The sequence below is a fragment of the Herpailurus yagouaroundi genome, unplaced genomic scaffold (genome assembly GCF_014898765.1).
Source record: "Herpailurus yagouaroundi ecotype Mexico unplaced genomic scaffold, PumYag 198, whole genome shotgun sequence".
NCBI classification, from domain to species: Eukaryota; Metazoa; Chordata; class Mammalia; order Carnivora; family Felidae; genus Herpailurus; species Herpailurus yagouaroundi.
The window spans coordinates 24,115,563-24,139,796 of record NW_024412429.1 but is presented as its reverse complement, the minus strand read 5'-3'; the positions used below and the strand labels follow the sequence as shown (position 1 = coordinate 24,139,796).

General features: G+C 37.8%; 1 protein-coding gene across 6 annotated transcripts in view; it reads left to right on the top strand.

Moving 5' to 3' along the window:
- ADGRG6 (adhesion G protein-coupled receptor G6) overlaps nucleotides 1–24,234 on the top strand; it is a 141,719-nt gene that overhangs the window by 56,444 nt on the left and 61,041 nt on the right. For all 6 annotated transcript variants that reach the window (XM_040449015.1, XM_040449016.1, XM_040449014.1 and 3 more), the window contains exons 3-4: nucleotides 11,363–11,704; nucleotides 15,566–16,189. In XM_040449015.1, coding sequence (XP_040304949.1) covers nucleotides 11,363–11,704; nucleotides 15,566–16,189 — 966 coding nt within the window. The remainder of the gene's footprint in view (nucleotides 1–11,362; nucleotides 11,705–15,565; nucleotides 16,190–24,234) is intronic.

The following is a 24,234-nucleotide window of genomic DNA, read 5'->3' as shown; positions in this document are numbered from 1 at the left end:
AAAGTAAGCTTGTAGGCATCAAGAACACACTAAAGCAGCTACATTAGGTAGAAAGTAGGTGATTTCCCCCCGCCGATGTAACCACACTCTAAATCTTCACAATCTGAGACAGCTTGCTGTGTAATTTTAAGCCAGCAATATTCAAAATAGCACAATAACTACCGTTGGCAAGATGTGGAAATTTTCTTGAGCAGTCGGAATATATCCCAGAAGCCAGGATGTTTGCTGACCATTAGGTCTAATTCCATTCAACCTGTGTTGCCTGATTTACAGCTCCAGAGCGGACAAATGAACTCAAACAGGCGGGGACTCGTGAATGCTCAAAAAGACCCTGTTGCCTCATAATCTGGTTCTTTCCCTTCCAGAAGTGTCAGATATCTCCATGACTCTCCCGGAAGCTTCCTCCTGCTAAAGGGAGCAATTGAAGCTCTACTGTGTGTGAGGAACTGAATCTATCACCAAACTAGGGTTTTAGAACTAGAAGTTTTTCACACGTGGATACCAAGGCCTCCATGGCTAGTGACTAGCCCAGATCCCATGGTTGGTTAATGGAAGAGTCAAGACCAGAATCTACTGTGATCCACTTGTAGTATTACCAAATAGTCACATAAACAGATTATTTCAAGAGGAAGCCAATGTACTTTTCTCTCACCTGGCACTAAGTAATCACTCACCAAATTCTAGTGGTTATTACAGTTTTTGTAATTATCAATTCTCTGCTTCTGTGTATATGGAAGGATTGTTTGGCTTGTACTGAAATTTTAAAGAAGTATTTTACCTTCTTGGAAGGTACAATTTTAGATCTGGAGGGGATCTCGAGAGAGCTTCTAGTTCAGCATCACGAGTCTATTGTTCTTGCCACAGTGTTGTTTTTCAAAAATAATAACAAACCATTTTTTATTAGATCTTTGATTTAGCTAGAAAGGAGTTGGAATAGAAGATATCTTTTTAAAGTTTAATTTCAGAGAGTGTTGAACAAACTTAAGATCATCTATTTCTCTTCCTCCCTCTCTTTCAGACTGTCCTCTAATATATTATTCTTGAGATCTGTGTGCAAAGTTGACATTATATAAATATTTTGAAAAGTAATTAATTCCAGTAATGGATTAAGTTAAGGCAGTGAGACAGCATATTTAAACAACCTATTTATGTATAAAATGGAAACTCTTACTAAAAAAACATTTTTATTTTAAAAATCTATATTATGGAATTTTTACATCAGCCCTTATTACTAAAATGTTTACATAAAAAGTATTCCATAAAGGGACAAAATTATGCCAGTTGCATCTATAATTTACTTTTCTCTAAGCTATCACTATTTAAATGGCTGTCATTTATATGTACAAGCCTGAATATGTGTGTGCGTGCGTGTGTGTGTGTGTGTGTGTGTGTGTGTGTGTTTAATGCCCTGAAATTAAAGACTCATTTGGAAAAATTGAGCTACAGTGTACATTTACTCTGCCATTGCCATCTTCTTCCCCATGTATTCTCCCAACTTATTGGGAGGGTAGGTTAAACCAAAACTTGTTCTAGCTATTAATTTCAGGTTCTTCATCTGCACCACATAACATGGAATAAATTGGAAGCAATAACTTTTCACTCCTACCTCCAACCCTGACCATCCTCCGATAACCATATGTAAAGATATCTAAGACAGAACTAGAAACGAATGAAAGTAGGGGCCCAGAAAATTGAATGAATGAACAAATAATCTGAAACATTGCTAACATGCTCCACTATTAATAACCACAATCACAGCACCAAAAACTAATGTTATTTGGGCATCTTACTGACAACCAAGTGCAGTCCTAGTATTTTATATGGATTATCTCATTAGCTGCATTCATGTGCTCAAGAAGTTAGTAATGTGCTGATGAGCCAATAATGACATCATTGCCTTCATGGCTATTAGAACTATAATTAGCTGTAATTAGGATAAGATATTCTCCACTTCTGTTGGTTTTATTTAGCACTATTTTTCTGGTTTAGTGCCAGAACAAACCAGTTTTACTTTGCAGCACTGCCTCGATAATCCATATGGAAAAGTTTTCTGTGACATTCTCAAGTGAAATGAACGTTAGGTGGGTGCTTGTTTTTCATAGTTCCCTCAGTTTTTCGTCAGGGGTGATAAAACACGGAAGATCAGAGTAAGACAGATCTTCGATGAACATGGGATTGGTCGCTTTGCTGCTTTTATATCTTACCCATCGGCAGTTAGGCTCTGCTGCAGGAAGTCCCTGTAGAATTAGTCTGCCTACTGCTGGGACTGTTCTTTGCTCTCCCCAAATAAGCTGCCAGGGTAGTTCGCTGTCTTTTTCTTCTGGTCCTCTGTCAAGTCCCTTGAATGAGGCTGCAGTGATTCTTACAAGGATCTTTGTTGTATGCAAGAGTAAGGATTAAAAAAAAAAAAAAGATCTGTGTTAAATACAAATCTGATTGTTTTGCTTTCCCATAATTAAAACCTTTTCATTTTCTGCTTTTACTATAATTTTTCTTTTTTGTGTGTGTGTGTGTGGCTTACAGAATTCTGCCTACCTTGACCCTTTATCTCCTATTTCACCCCACTTTAGATACTACATTTCCACAAAACTAAACTCGCAGGTTACTTGAACAGTCAGCTAGCTCTTTTACCTGCTGGTCTTTGCACCTGTTGACCTACTGCCCAGAACACTTCTCTTTTTCTCCCCTACCTCCCTCTTAACTTGGCCCACTTCTGTGCTGCATATTTAGGTCTTAGTTTCTCTCATCTGTTAGAAATGGCACTGTTTGTACGAAGTCTACACCTAGGTGATTGCACTCATCTACCTGCTCTATCAGAGCAATTTGCACAGTGTGCTATTGCTATCTATTTATCTGTATTTGAAATAATCTGTATGTTCCATAAAGTCAGGGATTATATCCTGTCCACGATATGCTTGGTATTCCTAGCAGCCAGCACAGTGCCAGGTGCAGAGATGCTTACTTAATAAGTATTTATTGAGCGAGTTGATATGGGGATGGTAAGGGATGAGTTAGACAGTGTGAACAGGACAGTATAGAGTGCTGTATGTGTCATTCAAAGAGGGCTTGTCCTTTTGGATCCCAGAGAAGATTTTGAGTTAGAGAAAACATTTTTATCCTTACATTTGCATTTTCATAGATCTTTCTTGTAGTGATGTGGAGGATGAGTTGGAGGTGACAAGACTATTGACAAAGAGGCTAGCTACTGAGCTTTTGTCCAAGAGAGAAAAGATGTGAAACTTAAGCTAAGTAGCTATGGGAATGGGATAAGGAGATGAATTAAATAACCATGGATAAGATAATGTCATAGTCCTGGATAAAAAATTCGAGAAGGCGTGGGAGAAAGAAGACAGAGGAGGATATTCAGAGGTCTAGTTTGGATGTTTCTCATGCTACTAACAACTATAAAGTGGATAAAAACAAATAATTTGAGGAATAGTGTTTGAATTGAGGGATCTATGAGACCTTCAAGTGGAGACATTGACTAGACATTCACAAGTGTGGGTGTGGTGCTAAATAGGATATGCGTGTCACCAGCATTTGAACATAATGAAGGCCTGGGTTTGGATGACATCATCCAGAGAGAATGAGTGTAGACATAGAAAAACTGAAGGGAGAGGAGAGCCCTGTAAAGTACTGCCTTGAGGCACACTTGGCTGTAAGGAACAGAAATCTACTAAAACCAGATAAAGAGAAGTGAGATGGTAGGTATAAATTCTTGTCCTAGAATTCAATGAAAAGCCACAAAGAACTGCTCCTTCCATTGATTTCTGGACATGGAATGTCTAAAATTAAAGTCTCTGTGTTTCTCACAGTTTTGATTTTCTCTCACCTCTCTGTTTTCTACATCTGTTCTCTTTCTCTTTTCTCTGCCCATCAGTGCCCTTTGTTTGCAAGTGGGCAAGGTAGCCACTGTTTTTCAGTTTGTATAACTTTGGCATTCTATTTTTCATCATTCTCTGAATAAATTATCTGTGTCCCTAACTTCACTTTCTCAGAGAGAGAATCTGACTGAGTAGCTGAGACTGTGATTTGGTTCCCTTCAGGTCAGGGATCCTTCCCTGGGGTGATGGTTACCAATATGACTGCGTGAGATGTGGGAGGGGCCAATCCCTTTGGGAGAAGGTGTATGCACGGAGATTGTGACTGGCTTCCGTAGTATGTTGTGATTTAAGGGAGTACCTCTCAGATTTTGATGTACTTATGAGTCACCAGAGTATCTTTTGTAAAATACAGATTTTGTTTTGTAGGTCTGGTTGATTCTGTGTGTCTAACAAGCTCCAGGTGATGCTGAAACTGTGGGTCTGAGATTCACACTTGAAATAGAAAAGATTGTGAGGGCAGTTAGAGCAGGTGCCTGCTGAGAGAGGGCTGAGAGAAGGGCAGGAGGAGAATAAGGAGAAGGTAGGAACTATGAGTGAAAAGGCTACTCAAGAATCTGGGAATGTTCAGAGACACCAAGTGTTGAAAAGGGTGAGTGAGATAAAATTGGAAGCCGCTATAATATAAACAATCTGAACAATGTTGTGGATTCTTTTCAGCAGTGTTCAGAAGCCCATGTATTAGAGAGGAAGAAGGTCCATGGCTGGATTAATACAGAGTTGGGGTTTGCAGTGCAGGAATATGGAAGGGGATAAGAGACTTGAACATACTAACCAGAAAAGGTAGATTAAGTGGTCAGCCCTACAGCTTTAGGTTGTTTCAAATTATGCATTGCCTTTAGATTGTTTTTTTGTTTGTTTTGTTTTTTTAAACGCTTGGAGAAGGATTCAACCACGGGTTAAGAGAGAACAGTTTCCCATGAACATGTGTGTGGGTGTGCGTGCATATGCATGCACATGTGCTTGTGTGTTTAATCCTCTTGCAAGGGAGATATAGCTACATAATAAAGTGAATCTGGAAGCATTTCCATCATTTCACTCATTGGTTCAGAAAATATTACCTTTCAGAGTTACGTATGGAATGTTCTTAATGCTCCAGTGGTTATGGAAAGGCAAGACTTGAACAATACTATAGAAGATAGAACAATCTTAAGATAGATTCTATAGAAGATAGAACTTAAACATGAACAATACTATAGAAGATAGAAATGTATCTGAAGGTGTGGTGCATATGAATCGGTTTGAAGATTCAAAAAAAAGTTGTCAAGCTTAATGGTGCTTCATCAAGGAACTTTCAACTTCTTGTTAATTTTCTGGCCATATCAGACTTAACTGATTCAAGTAAAATGGTACCCTTTTGAACTAATGTGCAAGTCATTGTGATAGCTTCATATTCGTGGTGCCTCCAAAGAATGTTTTGAGGCTGAAACATCACAGTGGGAAGTCAAACCATTTTCTGGTTAGCTCTGGGGAAAACAGTATTTTAGGAGGACTTTGGGAGTGAATTGATATCCTTGCTTGGCTGCTGGAAATTCCAGCAGGAGATTGGAATGACCAGTGTAACCCTGGTTTAGGAGGGATCCTCCCGTCCATGGAAATGCTGTCTTTGAGTGTAGGGTTTGCAGAGGCGGGGTGGGGCGGGCTGGGGAGGGGGAGCTTGCCAAGTGTGTCACATTGACAGAAACGCAGATGTCACAGCCAGACTGCCTTCAGATTCTCTGCTGTCCTGAAAAAATATGCACAGAGGCCTGAAATCACTTAAATTTAAACACTTCACTGTAATGACTCTGTATTATGTATAGTTTTGTATATTATCAGTCAATCAATATATGCCAGCATCTAAAGTATTATTTCTATTTGACATTTTAGCAGCGTTACATCTGGCAGCATTTTACTCGATCTGGAGCAATCCTGTGTGGCTCTTCCTGGCTTTGTGAAGGGTTAGGCATTAGAACCGATCCTGGAATTCTCAGTGGTTGGCCTTTTTTTTTTTTTTTTTTAATTTTTTTTTCAACGTTTATTTATTTTTGGGACAGAGAGAGACAGAGCATGAACGGGAGAGGGGCAGAGAGAGAGGGAGACACAGAATCGGAAACAGGCTCCAGGCTCTGAGCCATCAGCCCAGAGCCTGACGCGGGGCTCGAACTCCCGGACCGCGAGATCGTGACCTGGCTGAAGTCGGACGCTTAACCGACTGCGCCACCCAGGCGCCCCACTCAGTGGTTGGCCTTTACACGTCATCTTCAGAAACCACCACGGCTACTAAATATTTTAAACCTTTTTAAGCAACTAATAACCTTTATTCATTAGAATGTAATTTATTCACATAGATAATTCAAACAATGACTCCAGATGGATGCAAACTGAACAGGTGACTTAAAGCATCATTTTCTGGAGATGATTTTCACCAGCTAGGTTTTCCAGCAAATTCATCAGCGACAGTTTTATACGCATTCAAATAAAAAAAATAAGATTTAAGTGTATGCATTTTGTTCACCACTTAACACAGTATAGGAAAACCAGTTATCCCATCTACAGATCTGTGTTGAAAGCAGCTAAAATGGATTTCTTTTGATTTATCTTTTGGAGCCGGATACTCCTGCCTTAAATTTTAAAGAACATACTATTTGAGTTACAGGCAAGTACTTGAAACCAGGTTGGAGTAAGAATCCAAATCTCTGAGATTAAAAAAAAAAACAAAAAAACAACAAAACAAAACAGAACAAAAGGTAACGATTATTAAATCTGGATCTAAATGCTCTTTATAAATCGAAATAGGCTTTGGCATGACTGGGAGGTTTTCAATCTTAGATTGGAATTTCTTTGAAGAATAAAGTTTTGCAAAATAAGGGAAGTAAGCGTAAGTAAATTCTTGCTAAACCTTTGCAGGCATAGGCAAGAGCTAGGGGTGGTATTTGGTTTGTTGTTTAGATTACTGGAAAACTTTGCTTGTATAAATTTATAGGTGTGAATATGTTACTGTATCTGTCTTTGAAAACCATTTGAGCCAGATATTTTGAGTTGAGTATTGTTTAGAAAATATGTTAACTCTGGTTTTACCAAGACCTCATTCAGTGGCTACTTTAGGAGCCATCTTTTTAACTAGGTGTGCCTTTAAATTTTTTTGGTTTGTTTAACATTTATTTATTTTTGAGTGACATAGAGAGAGCGCAAGCAGGGGAGGGGCAGAGAGAGAGAGACACAGAATCTGAAGCAGGCTCCAGGCTGTGAGCTATGAGCACAGAGCCTAACATGGGGCTCGAACCCATGACCTGTGAGATCATGACCTGAGTGAAGCTGGCCATTTAACCGACTGAGCCACCCAGGCACCCCTTACTTAAGTAGCTATGCCTTTAAGAGAGAACGAATTAATTTCTTTAAAAAAAATGCTTATTTATTTTGAGAGAGAGAGAGAGGGAGAGAGCGTGCAAGCATGGGCAGGGGAGGGGCAGAGAAAGGGAGAGAGACAAAATCCCACACCCGCTCAGCACTGTCAGCACAGAGCCCATTGCTGGGCTCGATCCCATGAACCATGAATCATGATCTGTGCTGAAATCAAGAGTCAGATGCTTAACTGACTGAGTCACCCAGGCATCCTGAGAGAGAACAAATTAATTTCTTAATGAACTAGTTCATTGTATAGGAATCAATTAATTGTGACATATGATTGCTCTAAATGGGCAAATTCAAATCACCATATTTTAGACTACCTAGTATTCTTTTTTTTTTTTTTTTAATTTTTTTTTCAACGTTTATTTATTTTTGGGACAGAGAGAGACAGAGCATGAACGGGGGAGGGGCAGAGAGAGAGGGAGACACAGAATCAGAAACAGGCTCCAGGCTCCGAGCCATCAGCCCAGAGCCTGATGCGGGGCTCGAACTCCCGGACCGCGAGATCGTGACCTGGCTGAAGTCGGACGCTTAACCGACTGCGCCACCCAGGCGCCCCATAGACTACCTAGTATTCTTTACTAAAATATTTCAAAATTAGTTTCTTAAAATATACTGATATCAGGGTGATTACACTATGTTTAAGAAATTGCCCATTAGAAAACATTGTCTCTTAAAAGAGTATTTGAGCCCACCACTTTGCTGTCTTTTGTTTAGTTGTGGAAACTTTTTTTTTTCCCTAGGAAAACACTAGACTTACATTCAGAAGAGCTGGTTTGAATCTTGGTCCTCTTGTCAATTAGATGTGTAACTCTGAGCAAGCTACATAATCTGTATCAGCCTTATTTGTTTCATCTGAAGATAGAGGTGGTATTAATTCCCAGGGTTGTTATGATGTCAGATAGTATATGTGAAAGCCCTTTACCGTGAAGTTATCTATAAGTATGATTAACATGATGATACTATACCTAGTTTAACCAATTTTTCATCCAGCTAAAATAATCTCTATTTAGTAGCACCATCTCTAAATGCTATCTTGCAACTATAGATGAAAATCATACGGAAGAATGCTGTAAATGTTTTTTTTTTTTTAATAGATATTATGGGCGTCTTCCCTTTCTCTTTTTCTCCTAAAGAGGGCCTAAGAAGGGGCGCCTGAGTGGCGCAGTCGGTTAAGCGTCCGACTTCAGCCAGGTCACGATCTCGCGGTCAGTGAGTTCGAGCCCCGCATCGGGCTCTGAGCTGATGGCTCAGAGCCTGGAGCCTGTTTCCGATTCTGTGTCTCCCTCTCTCTCTGCCCCTCGCCTGTTCATGCTCTGTCTCTGTCCCAAAAAATAAATAAATGTTGTAAAAAAAAATTAAAAAAAAAAAAAAAAAAAGAGGGCCTAAGGGAAAAAGAGATTCTTTTTTTTTATAATTTTTTTTTTCAACCTTTATTTATTTTTGGGACAGAGAGAGACAGAGCATGAACGGGGTAGGGATAGAGAGAGAGAGGGAGACACAGAATCGGAAACAGGCTCCAGGCTCTGAGCCATCAGCCCAGAGCCCGACGCGGGGCTCGAACTCCGGGACCGTGAGATCGTGACCTGGCTGAAGTCGGACGCTTAACCGACTGCGCCACCCAGGCGCCCCAAAGAGATTCTATTAAAGTGGAGTGCTGGGTTTTTTTTCCTCTCTTAAATTATTGATGCACAGATTCTGTGTTATAGTAATGATTAATAATAGTTAACATTTATATAGTGCTAACTGTGTGGCTCCAAGGACCTTGCATTAACCTATCTAATCCTCTCAATAACCTTGGGAGATAGGTTCTTTTATTGTTGTGTGAAGATAGTGAAACTGAGGAGATTAATTGTTTGAGATTACAGCATCCATGTGGACAGATTGAACTTTCCTATACCTTTCATTCAGCTCTTAGAGAAGAATTTGACCGAAAATATGCACATCAGGCTAAAGGAATTCATGAACAGTAGTTGGGTTTTGGATGTAGTGGATAGCATTTTATTTTGGAAAAATGCTGTTGTTTCATGCATGTTGAGATGACACAGAGATTGTATCTTATTTTCTCTTTTTCTTTTTTAATCTTCAGTGCCTTTTACTGGATACATTCCTGTTAATCTATTAGGATTATTTCTCTCTCTTGAGCCCAAGGTACAGTAACAGGAAGCTAAAGTGTCAGGCCCAGTGTTCTCAGTCCTATACTATGAGTGAAATAACTGGAAGAAAGAGCCCTAAAGCCCCATCCAAAGAGATATTCCAGAGTTCATGCACGCGGTCTTTTTCTGACTTAGACTTTGTTTGGCTTATACCGTACTTCATCCTTCTTTAATTGAGACATGTTTCCATTGATTTAAGTTATTCATTTATTTGTTCATAAATTTAACAAATTTATGTTAAATTTGTTATGTTATGTTATGTTATGTTATGTTATGTTATGTTATGTTATGTTATGTTATAAGTCTTCCATGCACCAGGGATGCTGTGAGGTCCTGAGGAGTAAGATAGTGAGTATAACAGTACATACTCTGCTTCTTGGGCTCAGAGAAGCCGACAAGAAGCAAATAATGTCACAAGTGGAAGTAATACACTGCTCTGATTAAAGCTACAAAGGAGACGAATGTGGTGGCTCAAGGATGGAAGAGAGAAGGCATTTGGCCAACACTTAGTGATCATAATTGTTTTCCTCTGTCTTCAGCCCTGTACAAAACAATGGAGACCCAGGGAGGAAAAGCAGAGGGAGGGCAAGTTAGAAAGAATTGATGGGGAAGAGAGTTGTCAAGGATACAGCACATAACACAAGGTGGCCACAGGGGAAAGAAAAAAGAAAAACCTAACTTGAGCAGTGTAGTGTATCTGATAAGTCCTTGTTTCTTTCACTGAAAAATGGAAGAATAAGCAATATTTGTAGTAACTACCATGTTCAAGAAAAGTTATTGCATATTTTATTCAACCCAGCAAAAGAGGGAGGAGTACAATACATTTAGAGTGATTTCCATTAACATGGCCAAAGTATTTTACTGTTTGAAAGTGTAAATGTCAGTTTTATGGCACTTTATTTATCTAGAATGTTGAATACATGAAATTACCACCTACATTTATACAACTATAGAAAGAAACGTGAATATTAATTGCAAAAGCATGACTAGATAGAAAGACAGGAGACCTTGGTTTCTGGTTCCAACTGGTGATTATGACCTGGAGAGCTAATAGTTGAGAAATAAGTGATTTCTTTACTTTTCTTCCTACCTCATATTACCTTCTGTCATTATATTGTATTATTTATTTGGGCCCCAAACTGAATTGTAAGAATCATTCTGGCATAGACTTTGTCTTTCTTATTGACTAATCTATACTATTTAGTGCCATATAACAGGCACTCAATTATTATCCACTGAATGAATAAGAGATAATCACACAAGTACATACGTAACAACTGTAATGAACAAATGAAACAAGTGAAAGTATTTTCAAAACTATAAATATTCCACACATGCAAGGTGATGCTATTTATTTGAATTTTAGAAAAAAATACAATCTGCCCGAAGATAACTTGTTTGCTTGTTTATTTTGTATTGGTAGCTTTCTCTTTAAACATGTATTTCCTAAGTATTTATCTTCCCTTATATCTATGGTTATAATATTGACTTCTACCTTTGCGTTTCTATAACTCCTTCCACCCTGGTTCAATTACTCTCTAGAGTAGAAATTCTTAACCTGGGCTAGTGCACCTTTGGGAAATCCATTGTTGCCTCTTGAGGCCTCATATACTCCCTAAAACAATGTACTGGCTTTCATGTGTTTTACTAGAAAGAGTTCCTGTAACTTTTATCAGATTCTTAGAGTATATGACCCTCCTTCCCTGCCAAGTTTAAGAATCATTGCTCTAAAACTTTGTATTTTTCTTTTACTTTTTTGTTCCTTTCTTGCTTTTTCTCCTTGAGATGGCTTCATTCTCCTTTTATTTTCCATGGTTATATTTTGGTATTTTAAAATGTTTACTATTTGATTGTCCCCAGTGTGTGGTATTCTTGGTTTATTGTATGCCTCTAATCCCCACCCTTGTCTCTGTTTCTCTTTTGTCTGGCCAACAGTGTGGGGCTGTGCCAACTGCAGAGTTGTCCTATCCAACCCTTCTGGGACATTTACTTCTCCGTGCTATCCTAACGACTATCCTAACAGCCAGGCTTGCATGTGGACCCTGCGAGCCCCCACTGGCTATATCATTCAGATAACGTTTAATGATTTCGACATTGAAGAAGCTCCCAATTGCATTTATGACTCATTATCCCTTGATAATGGAGAGAGCCAGACTAAATTTTGCGGAGCAACTGCCAAAGGCCTATCATTTAACTCCAGTGCGAATGAGATGCATGTGTCCTTTTCAAGTGACTTTAGCATCCAGAAGAAAGGCTTCAGTGCCAGCTACATCAGAGGTATGTAAACCAAAGATGACGCCAACCTTCTGCTTTCATTTAGCATGTTCTACAATAAACACCAGGACCAGAAGACAAGAGTTATGCTCTTTTATGTGAATGTGAATGATTAGGATTAGAATTTAAGGGCAAGAATCTGTTAATATCCTTCAGCGTTCTCATTAGCAATATTATAGTTACCAGATCCAAAATCTGGTTACAGTAGAGCTGAATTCTTTTATATTGTTTATATGCAGAGCATTTAAAGGCTGCTTGGAAGATATTGTAGATATTCCACAGCTAATAATTAAAAGCTGTACTTCTAACATCACTGAACATTTAAATTTTCCTATTCAGAAATCATTTTATTTTAGGCTTTTAAGATGTTGCCCTTTTAAGGAACTATGCTACGGAACAAATATTAAAAATTAGCATATAAATTAAAGTTTGTTATTTATAACTTAAGCTAATGAACAACATAGCCTGAGGAAAACACCTTAAAAATTTCTTTCTTTTTTTTTTTAGTTGCTTAAATTTTTTTTTAATTGTGGTAAAATACATATAACATAAAATTTATTATCGTAAAACAGTTTTAGGTGCACAAGTCCATAGTGGTAAGCATATTCATACTGTTGTGCAACAAAGCCACAGAACTTTTTCATCTTGCAAAATGGAAACTCTATCCATAGAACATCAACATCCCATTTTCCCCACCCCCAGCCCTCGACAAACACTATACTTTCTGCTTAAGAGTTTGAATTCCCTAGACTATAAGGGGAATCATATAATATTTGTCTTTTTGTGACTGGATTATGTCACTTAGGATAATGTCTTCAAAGTTCATCTATGTTGTACCATAAGTCAAGTTTTCTGTCCAGTCTAGGGCTGAATAATATTCCCTTGTATGTACATACCACAATATCTTTATACATTTATCCATTAAGGGATGCTTGGATTGCTTCCACCTGTTGGCTATTGTGAGTAAAGCTGCTATGAACATAGGTATACAAATATCTCTTCAAGGGGTACCTGGAAAGCTTAGTTGGTTAAGCTTCTGACTTCTGCTCAGGTCATGATCTCACAACGTGTGAGTTCGAGCCCCGCACTGGGCTGTGTGCTGACAGCTCAGAGCCTGGAGCCTGCTTCGGATTCTGTGTCTCTGTCTCTCTGTCTTTCTCTGCCTCTCCCCTACTTGAGTTCTGTCTCTCTCTCTCTCTCTCAAAAATAAGTAAACATTAAAAAATTATCTCTTCAAGACTCTTCCTCAGTATTTTTGGATATAGCCAGGAATGGAATTTCAAGATTATATGGTAACTGTAATCTTAATTTTTTAAGGAAACCTCTTACCGTTTTTTTTAATGAACCAACTGCAGTGGCTGCACCATTTTACTTTCCCACCAGCAGTGCACAGAATTTACAACTTCTTCACATCCTTGACAGCACTTGTTATTTTCTGTTTTGTTTTTTTTTGTATGTTTGTTTTTTATTTATTTATTTTTTAACTTGTTTTATTTTTTTATTTTTTAAAATTTATATCCAAATTAGTTAGCATATAGTGCAACAATGATTTCAGGAGTAGATTCCTTAGTGCCCCTTACCCATTTAGCCCATCTCCCCTCCCACAACCCCTCCAGCAACCCTCGGTTTGTTCTCCATATTTATGAGTCTCTTCTGTTTTGTCCCTCTCCCTGTTTTTATATTATTTTTGTTTCCCTTTGTTTATGTTCATCTGTTTTGTCTCTTGAAGTCCTCATATGAATGAAGTCATATGATTTTTGTTTTTCTCTTACTAATTTCACTTAGCATAATACCCTCCAGTTCCATCTACATAGTTGCAAATGGCGAGATTTCATTCTTTTTGATTGCCAAGTAATACTCCATTGTATATAAATACCACCTCTTTATCCATTCATCCATCGATGGACATTTGGGCTCTTTCCATACTTTGGCTATTGTTGAGAGTGCTGCTGTGAACATGGGGGTGCATGTGTCCCTTCGAAACAGCACACCTGTACCCCGTGGATAAATGCCTAGTAGTGCAATTGATGGGTCGTAGGGTAGTTTTATTTTTAGTTTTTTGAGGAACCTCCATACTGGTTTCCGGAGTGGCTGCACCATCTTGCATTCCCAGCACCTTAAAAATTTCTAATGAAAGGAAAAAATAGATTTCTATCAAATGTATTTCCCAGATTCTGGCATATCATAACATTTGAATAATCTTGGTCTCTCTAAAGCCTCTCTTTACTTAAGGAAAATTCAGGATTCAAGACTAGCTTCTTAAGTAAATATCATGTATGAAAGAAAGAACAAAAAAGAAAGGCACCATTATGAAAATGACTGACCCTCATTATTAGAAACTTGGGTTTTGGTGGTAGAGTTATTTACTGTTTGTGAGTCACAATCACAGATGTGATTCACATTAGGTGCGTGTGTGGTTAATTGGAAAACATGTGCTTTAATTTTTCAAATAGTGTTTTCAAAATTATAAAACCCTACAGGAAATTAGAAAAAAAAAAAGAAGCAAGTTAGAATTATCCATACATCTGTCATCTAGCCATAACTACTAATAAAACATTGATGGACATATTTCTTTCCAGCGCTTTAAACAATACATGTAGTATACTGGGTTCATATTACGTAAGTATCCCTTTGGGTAAATAGACCTATAAAGTGCTTTATATTTAAAAAGTAGACTGAAATCCACAATTCTATTAAACTCCATCATGCAGTTTTTACTAGAATATTTACATGAAAATGATGCCTTTACCATAGACCTATATTAAAATCTATTCAATCTAGCATTCCTTGAAGCCAGCATTAAAGAGAATTTTTGAGGAGAGCTACTTCTGTCTCAAACTGGTACATGTTTCACAGTGTCTATTATATTAACATAAGGTGAAATCCATTGTATTACTTAATAATTTCACATGTGTCACAGAAGGACTAGGCTAACGCATTTTATTTTGAATATATTATTCAGATGATAATAATCATTATTAGTAATCAGTAACATTAGTAATCAGTCCTAGCTCTATACTGACTATAGCAGGCACTGTTCTAGTGCTTTCCAGGTATTATTTGATTCCTACTGACCACGTGTGCAATAGGTGTCACCATCCTTCATTTTATGGATGAGGAGAAGAAGGTAGAGAGAGGTGGAGTAACGTGTCCAAGGTCACATTGCATTTTGTGGAGGAGCTGGGATTGGAGGTGGCTGTGTCGCCCTTTTTACCTCTGCCCCTTGCCATCCCTCACAAAGGAACTCAAATACCCAGCTGTAAAGGAAATATAGCTTAAAATTCCATTTTTATTTTTACTTTTTTACTAGACTGCCTCTCCTTCATAGAATTATCTTTACCTTTGCTCCTGAAATATCCTGGTGATGGGGAAAATGAATAGGATATGGGGTCTCTGAAGGGGAGAGGGTGGCAGAGGACGGTTTGGGAAGAGTAAAAGGCAATTGTTAATGAAAAAAAGAACTATTAGCTATTACGTTTAGAAATTATTTGAAAACTAATATATTTTTGAAAATTTTAATGTATAAACAGCTTTCCTGAAACAGTAGTTTCCTGAATTTGGGTTTTGGGGATTTTCTTTTTCAGTTCAGGGATTAAAAAAAGATACTTATCAACTGGGTTGGCTATAACTCAGAAGTTTTGCTGTGAGATCCCACATACTCTAACGATTAGAGTTCATATGGATGGGATTACATGTAGTTTTACTGATACAAGGTAATGGGTTTGTGACAGTCATGAAGGAGGTGTGAGGCAAAAGTCAGTTGACCCAGAGTGGTGGGGGTGGGAGGGCATATCAGATGTTTTGCATCTCATTAGTTCGTATTTGACGTTAATACATTTTATGTGTTATTATGCTTTGTCCTAGTTGCTGTGTCCTTAAGGAACCAGAAGGTCATTTTACCGCAGACACTAGACAGTTATCAGGTATCTGTTGCCAAAAGTGTCTCTATTCCAGAGCTCAGCGCTTTCACTCTCTGCTTTGAAGCAACCAAAATTGGCAAGGAAGACCATGAATGGACAGCCTTCTCCTACTCAAATGCGTCCTCCACACAGCTACTCGGTTTTGGAAAGGCCAAGAGTGGTTACTTTCTTTCTATTTCTGGCACAAAATGCTTCCTAAACAGTGTGTTACCTGTAAAGGATAAAGAAGACATTTTCACAGAAAGCTTTGAGCAGCTCTGCATCACTTGGAATAATTCTCTGGGCTTTATTGGTGTAAATTTCAAAAGAAACTATGAAGCAGTTCCCTGCGATTCTACCATTAATAAAGTGATTCCTGGAAATGGGAAATTGCTGTTAGGCTCCAGTCACAATGAGATTGCCTCTCTAAAAGGGGACATTTATAACTTTCGACTTTGGAATTTTACCATGAATTCCAAAATCCTCTCTAACCTCAGCTGTAATGTGAAAGGGAATGTGGTCGACTGGCAAAATGACTTCTGGAATATCCCAACCCTAGCTCTGAAAGCAGAAAGCAACCTAAGCTGTGGTAAGTCTGGGCATATTCACACTTTGTTTTTTAAAGCATTGTTCTGTGGATGTTGGTCAACAAGAAATTATACATAAACACACACACACACCATATACACATACATATACATATACATATACATATACATATATATGTATATATATATATACCTATATATATATATAGGTAGTTGTCATTAATGAGCTTTTTTTTTTTTAATGTTTATTTTTGAGAGACAGAGTATGAATGAGGGAGAGGCAAAGAGAGAGGAAGACACAGAATCCAAAGCAGGCTCCAGGCTCTGAGCTGTCAGTACAGAGCCCAGCGTGGGGCTCGAATGTATGGACTGTGAGATCATGACCTGAGCTGAAGTCGGATGCTTAACTGACTCAGGTGCTCCTGAGCTTTTTAATTTCTAAAATTTTGTATGCTCAGCCATACACAGCATACATTTGATTACAAACCATATTTATTCAACCAAAGCTTTTTGTCCTACCATATTAAAGTTTTCCTTATGTCATAAAATGTCACACAGTTTATCACTGATGTAACAAGAGTGGTAACTGTGACACCTCAAATAGAAATGTTAACACCAGGACTGAAATAAAAGAAATTAATAAGTGATTGTTTTTAATCACAAAGATATCGTGAAAAGTTGATCTTTATGACATTTCTAGTACCTTATTTAAATAAACAACCACCACCTAAAAGAATGCTGTTTACTCAGCCAGGATAAAATACCAAAGATATCCATTTTATGGAAAAATCTTTGATAATCAGGAATTATCAATTTTTTCTTTGAGCTTTTTTTCTCTGTTTGAAAATGACTATTTGTCATCTGTTGCCCTTTATGGTTGCTCTTTGAGAGACTTAAATGTGATATTACTGGAAGTAGCTAAATGCAAAATATTTAGGAAAATAATTCTATATAGCAACGTTATATTAAAATAGACTATCAAACATTCTTTATGTGCATGAGTTAATTTTAGAAATCATTATTTTATTACAAGACTGATTAAAATACAAAAGTAGAAGTTTCATTATCACTTTTGAATGTCATATGACTAAATTGTTGATAATAGATACTTTTTAGTCACAGAGATAACTTTCCTTAAAAGAGGAAAGAAGTGGGGGTCGCCTGGGTGGCTCAGTCGGGTGAGCGTCCGACTTCGGCTCAGGTCATGATCTCACGGTCCGTGAGTTCGAGCCCCGCGTCGGGCTCTGTGCTGACAGCTCAGAGCCTGGAGCCTGCTTTGGATTCTGTGTCTACCTCCCTGTCTGCCCCTCCTCCGCTTACACTCTGTCTCTCTCTCTGTCTCTCTCTCTGTCTCTCTGACTCTCTCTCAGAAATAAACATTAAAAAAAAATTTTTTTTAAAGGGAGGGGGAGAATAAGGGGTCTAATATTAAAAAGAAATTCTCATGTGACTTTGGAGGGGATTTTACCAGAAATACATTCCCGATAATTTGAACAAAGTGGGACCCATTTGAAGATCTGGGACCACCTCCCCAGTTTGCGACCGGTGTGTATCCTTCTGCTCTGGGGAATTCTTGTCCCCTAACCCTCAGGGTAAGTCACTCATTGCTCTGTGTGGTCCATGGTGCGTCTGCAAATGGTGGGAGGCTATTAAGTGGTGTCATTGGAGAGATATCTCCTTGTGGGTTGTTGGACAGAGGGTAAACCACAACCGTATTCCAGAAGAAGACTGAAGAAGTTTGTAAAGGAGCTAATGGTGTTCCTCAGCACCAGTCTGCTTAGCTACAGAGGATGTTCAGGGACTCCTGAGAAGTCTTTCACTCGGTGAGGAAATGGAGAAGATCAAGTGTGTGGGTTTGGTGTGAGATGGTGAGCGGTGAGAGGGCAGTGATGTTCTTCCTTCATCCAGGATGATTCTCTTTACTCCAGGGACCTGTTTTCACCATAGCCCATTAAAAAGTCATAATACAGACCATTTAATAGTTGCCTTTCTATGGGGTTATGTTTGAGGACTGTGGCAACCAAAAAAAATTTTTGAGTAGATATGTTAATAATTGCTTATACTTAAGTTATACGCTTAATTTGAATACTCAATACATATTATGTAGTAGGTACTGTTTTAAGGTCTTTACACATATTAACTGTTTTCTACAACACAGATCCCATGATGTGGGTTTTATTACCAACCCTATTTTGCAGATGAGAAATCTGAGGCACAAAGAAATTAAGTAATTTATGCAGTGTTACTTCATTAATTAGTGGCCACACCAGGAAGTGAACTCAAAAAGTTAGGTTTTAGAGCTGTGCTCTCTTATAAGTGTAAATTAGACTGTCTTTTGGAAAATGCAGCACTAGAAGGTGAGCCACACTAGAGTAGGTGAGCTGCTTCTTGCCTGGATGAGGAGTATGATGGTTCAGGTGTGATCGGTGGGAAAACACTAGCTTTCCAGGATATGAACACTGTATTTGTTTATTGGGTTTTTTTAGACATTTATTCATTTTTTTTTTTTTTTTGAGAGGCAGAGACAGTATGAGTGGGCAAGGACAGAGAGAGAGGGAGACACAGAATCCGAGGCAGGCTCCAGGCTCTGAGCTGTCAGCACAGAGCCCGATGTGGGGCTCGAACCCACGAACAGTGAGATCATGACCTGAGCCGAAGTCAGAAACTTAACTGACTGAGCCACCCAGGCGCCCCAACATTGTATTTGTTTTAAGCAAAATTAATAAGATTTCTTTCCTGTGTTGCTTCTTGGGTACATTAGTATGATAAAATGTGAAGGATATACATGGATTCCTAAACTTCTGTAAGAAATCCTCTAGACCAGAGATTGGCAAACTAGGAAAGTTTTATTGCAACCCAACCATGCCTAAGAGGTTTTGTATTGTCTAAGGCTGCCTCTGGGCCACAGTGACAGAGTTGGTGATTGTGAGAGACAGAAACATGGCCCGCCATCCTAAAATTTTTCTGTCTGGCCTTTAAGAGAAACTTTGACCATCCTTAACACTAGTCCAAAGAATCATGAGGGTCCAAGTTTCTGAAGCACATACTTGGGATGACACTGGAAAAGATCTGCTAGATCTCCTGGGCCACATGTAGTTAAACCAGCCACTTATGGGCTCATTTAGCTTTCAGACATTGATGATGGCAGTGGCCTTTACCTGTTATCCTTTATTTGTAATTGTTCCACATAATGCTTTTAAACAATGATTTATTACCAACATTAAAAAATTAGACTTGAAATAAAGATAAATTTTTGGATTCTCTGGCAAACAAGAAACTAAACCTGGGTTAGTATTGGTGCCTGGCCAACACAGCTGGGGGGAAGTGGTATCTGCTTCTTACAGAGGGAGAGGACTTCTCAACCCTTACCATTCTTTGTATTTTTTCCAAGCCAACCCCCTTCCATCTTTAGATGGCCTTCTGGCCCCAGTAGGCATTTCTGCTTGGGAATCCCAACTTAAGCTAGTCTCTTCACTTAATATAAGGCAGGAAACTGAATTTTTTTTTTAAAAAGTGGCCAAGGCAGTTGGTGAGCTAAAATGTAGATCTCCCCTCTCCCTTCCCCAGGATTCATTTATGGATATTCTTCAACACTGTCTTTACAACTCCTTTCCCAAGGCTTAGGATTACTGGAATGCATCAAACACATGCTTGGGTAACTTAGCCATCTGTAAGTTTTCAAAATGATTTCATTGAAAGAGCACAAGTTACAGAATCCGTGTATTTGAATTCCTTTAATTTTTATGGTGGTCCTCTTGACATTCCATGATGATGCAAACACCCCATTCCATGGATTCAGATATCCTGGGCTGTGTTTCAGGAGTCATAACGGGAGAGGGAGTTTCCCGCTGCTCAGTCATCAGCTTTGGGAGTTGAAGAACCCAAGTCACTTATTAACTGACAGGAAATACCTGTCACAGAAATCATATCTAAGCTTGTTAGCTATGCAGAACTTCAACACATAAAAAAGTTTGCTCTATTAACATTTTAACCTTTCTTTTTTTTTTTTTTTTTTTTTTTTTTTTTTCTGGAACATTTTGGCTTGCTCTTTATGGTAACTAATTTCCAAAAACTAATGATCGGTACAGTAACCAATAGGAAAATAGAATTTCATGCCTGACATTCCATTGGACTGACAATATCTGTTAAATATGACCCTTAATTCCAGAATCAACTTGCGGTAGAGGAATGAATAGATTTTCCAAAGGTCTATTGCCGAGTAAATTATAATGTGAAAAACGATGGTAAAATAGAACTGATTCCATCTAACGTTAAAACATCCGTCATTTGTTTCAAATAGTAAATACCCTAGCCTTCATGTAATCAACGTATAATTAATTAATGTTTCAACAAGTTCAGAATTATACTTTTTTTGTTTTCCTACACTAGCCTCGTTGGGGAATTATACCTTAATTAAGAAATTTTCAGCAGGTCTTTTTTATTACTAACATAGTTAATCTTGTCAGCCTTTTCCAGAAGGAAATGCTTTATTTAGCAGTAATTCTTTTTCATTTTATAGCATCATTCTTTTTCTTAGAACAATTTTATTAAGCATATTCAGTTTTATGACCTCTATGGATAGACGGTTTTCCTAGTGGACTCTTTAATTATAATGGCAAGTATTCGCCTGTGTTATGATTCAGTTTAGATACTGGCTAATGTCCATCACTTTTCACAAAGAACAGACAGTGCCTTCTATACCAGTTTTATTTATTTTACTGATGACTGCTCTTTCCTGAGGAGTGGTACAGTATAACCCCGTGAATAGTCCAAGTTCAAACAAACTACATTTAGTTAATAAGCATTTATTAACCACTTCCATTTATTAACTGCTTGTGGATGGAGAGATAAGACACAATTCGTAAGTACCCAACGTGGTTGTTATTCTTTTCTAGAAATTTTTGGATTGGTACTGATTTTTCTTTTCACTTCCAGCATTTTGCGCTTAATTATCAAGGCTTCATCAACTCTTGGATTCCTACCCTTCCATTTTCAATTATTACGGTTCTGTCTTCCACAGCCATAAAATTCTGACTCATTGTTGGCTCCTTCCTTTCATCTCTAAAAAAAAAAAATTACTGAGTGTAGCATTTTTAGATAACTGAATTATTTTTTAAATAATAAAATAAAGATGAAATTACTTTATCTTTACAAAGGACTTTATTCTTTGAAGATGTCCAAACTCTTTATGAGCATAAATAGCTTCCAGAAATAATGTGTTGTAAATATATTTATGAAAATTTATAAAATTCTATTTAGTAATCCTGCAAAGAGGACTTGAAAGCAATTTTTTTTTTTCTCAATGTTGCAACTCACTGTGAGGATTTAGTGCTACTGTTATTTGGATTATCATTGTGTAGAATGTCAGATGAGCTGTTAGGTGTGCATCAGTCTTTTTTACCACAACTTGTGTAAATAGTGACTCCTTTCAAAGCGGCAGGATTTGGGAAGAACAACAGAGAGAGAAGAAAGATTAATAGCTTTGCAGCTTTTCAGTGATTACGTTCCCCCCCTCCCAGGGAAATTTGGCTCTAAATGTTACAGTTAATATTAAGTAAATACCCTTAAAAACCTTTCTGGTATCCATAAACATCAGTGAACACACATAGGTCACATTTTGAAAATAATTCCTTGATACTAATTATATCATTATCCAGGAATGAGAATTGGTTCCTCTTCCTTAACAATCTGGCCTATAAATATGTCCACCTAGGAAAATTAATTGCGAGAGTAACTTTTTTTATGCAGATGTGCTGAAAATGGAACCAGGTGGGAATAAAGAGTTTGTGTGCCCTTTTTATATTTTAGGTATTTGTTTATGTAATTTGGTATATTTGTAATGGAAGCTTTCATTTATCAGTATAATTTCCTTTTGATTAAATTTGTCACTTGTACTTACACTATTTAGTCTTCAGATTTAATTTCTGTTGCCATAGTGAATTGTCATAAACCAGTGTTTATTGAGTGTTTTATAATACAGTATCAATTTGCTAAACTGTGAGTACCCAAAAAAGGACAACTGATCAGTTTAAATATTGAGAAATGTTACTTTTTCCCTGACAAGGATGTCACATATTGGAACTTGCTATCATACAGTGAAACTGAGGAAATGTTAAAGAAAATTGTTAAATATCTTGCTCTAAATCATAACTCTTCTGATTTTCTTTCCTCATTTCTACCCTGAGTCCTTCAATATACTGCAGTGGAAGTGTAGTTAGCCTAGAAACTTCTTTCCCACAGCACTGTCTCCTTATCTTTCTTTGTCTTCCAGAGATACTGTATCAGTGCCAGAAGTGGCCTAAGGAACCTTTGACTGCCAGCATTGTGCGTAATCTGAGCAGCACAGGAACTCCATCCAAGGGTCTCTCTCTGTCTCTCTCTCTCTCTTATGTTGCAGTGGCTGACATTTTCTCATTTGGGGTTTTAAAGGTTTTTTAATTTTCAGAAGTTCCTCACTAAAATATCAGTGCCTAACAGAGAAGTGAGACTCTTCAAGAAGGGGGGAGAAGTTGAGTGTGATAAGAAAGAATAGTGGACAGAAAATATTGATGGTAAAATCCTACCTGAATCCTGACTAAGGCAAGACTCAACTTCTGCCTCTTCAGATGCCTTTTTCCATAGTCCATTTGTCTAAGTTTTCGATCTTTCAAACTCGCCCTCCCTGTCTCTGCTTCCTTTCATAGCCAACCTTCCTCTTTTTGCATTCACATCTCAAATGGCGGTCATTCGTTCTTCATTCCCACGCTACTGAAACTAATTCCTGTACAGCTACTACCAGAATTCCAATGTAAAGTTAAACGTCTTCTCAGTTTTGATCATTCTTGACCTTTCTAGTATACTTGACACAGCCACACCCTCTGTGAAACTTCTGTAAAACCACCTTCTACCAGAACTGGTTTTACTTCTCAAATTTAGAGCTCTTTTACTTTTTAAATAGTATGATACTTAAATATAGGAATGTCTATGATTCCATCAAATCTACACTCTAGCTTGAGTCATCCCAGACACGTCTGTAGATTCTGTGGCATAGTTTCTTGGCTAGACCTCCCAACAAAAATGTGTACACCTGCCCACGTATCCAGATGTCACACAGGCACCTCACTTCTCATTACTGGACTTACTGTTCATTCCACCTCACCTAAGTTTTCTTTTAGTATTTCCTCTTTGCTTTTATGAGATCATTATGTACCAATTTCTCAAGCTGGAAACCAGAAAAATGTCCCCTAGTCTATCCCCTAGCCTTCTCCTCCAATTAGTTACCAAATGTTGTACATTCTATCTTCAGATGTCTTGTATCCATCACTTTCTTGCCATCACTGTACTCAAGTCTGAATTATTAATATTATTTATTATTATTGTATCTTCTCTTTTACCTGTCCATGGAGACTCAAAGGCAGTTTCAAATTTAAAATCTAATTTTCTTACTTAGTTTCCTTTCATAGTTTCCTTTAAGAAAGAATTCAAAATGTTATCAACCATTGATGATGCATCTAGAAATGTGTTTAGTAAAGCTTGAGTACCCATCTACTAGGTGTGTGGGATTCACCAATGGAAGACAGAGCCCCACCGTTCATGGGGCCAGCATTCTGTAAGGCCCTCCACAAGTATCTGTTACCTATATATCTGATCATTCCTACTCTACTCCAGTAATGCCATGTCACCCAGGTTCCCAGAACTTTTACTAGAAAATCAACTCTAAACTTCTTTCTTGCTGAGGATGTGTCAGTAAAAAAAAGTTTGAAATGAAAAGACACAGAGACCAATTTGAAGTCACAGAAGCATATTTTTGGGATTGCAAATAGCATACGCTGGTGCCTGTGAACCAGAAATATGCATTTTATGAATATTAATAATATCCAAGTTCACTTTTGAAACCTACCTTTGATGTTTATATTACTTTATTTATATGAATTTCTAAATCTATTCTATGAAAAGGCCCCGGACTTTTTACACAAACTCTAATGGGCAAGAGCACTTCTCTTCCTTTCATCTGTGAAGTGTCAATAAATGGAGTTACAGATTTTGAGGGAAATGTTGGTAACTTGATTTTACATTTGTGGAAATGAAGACCCAAAGATTGAGAGAC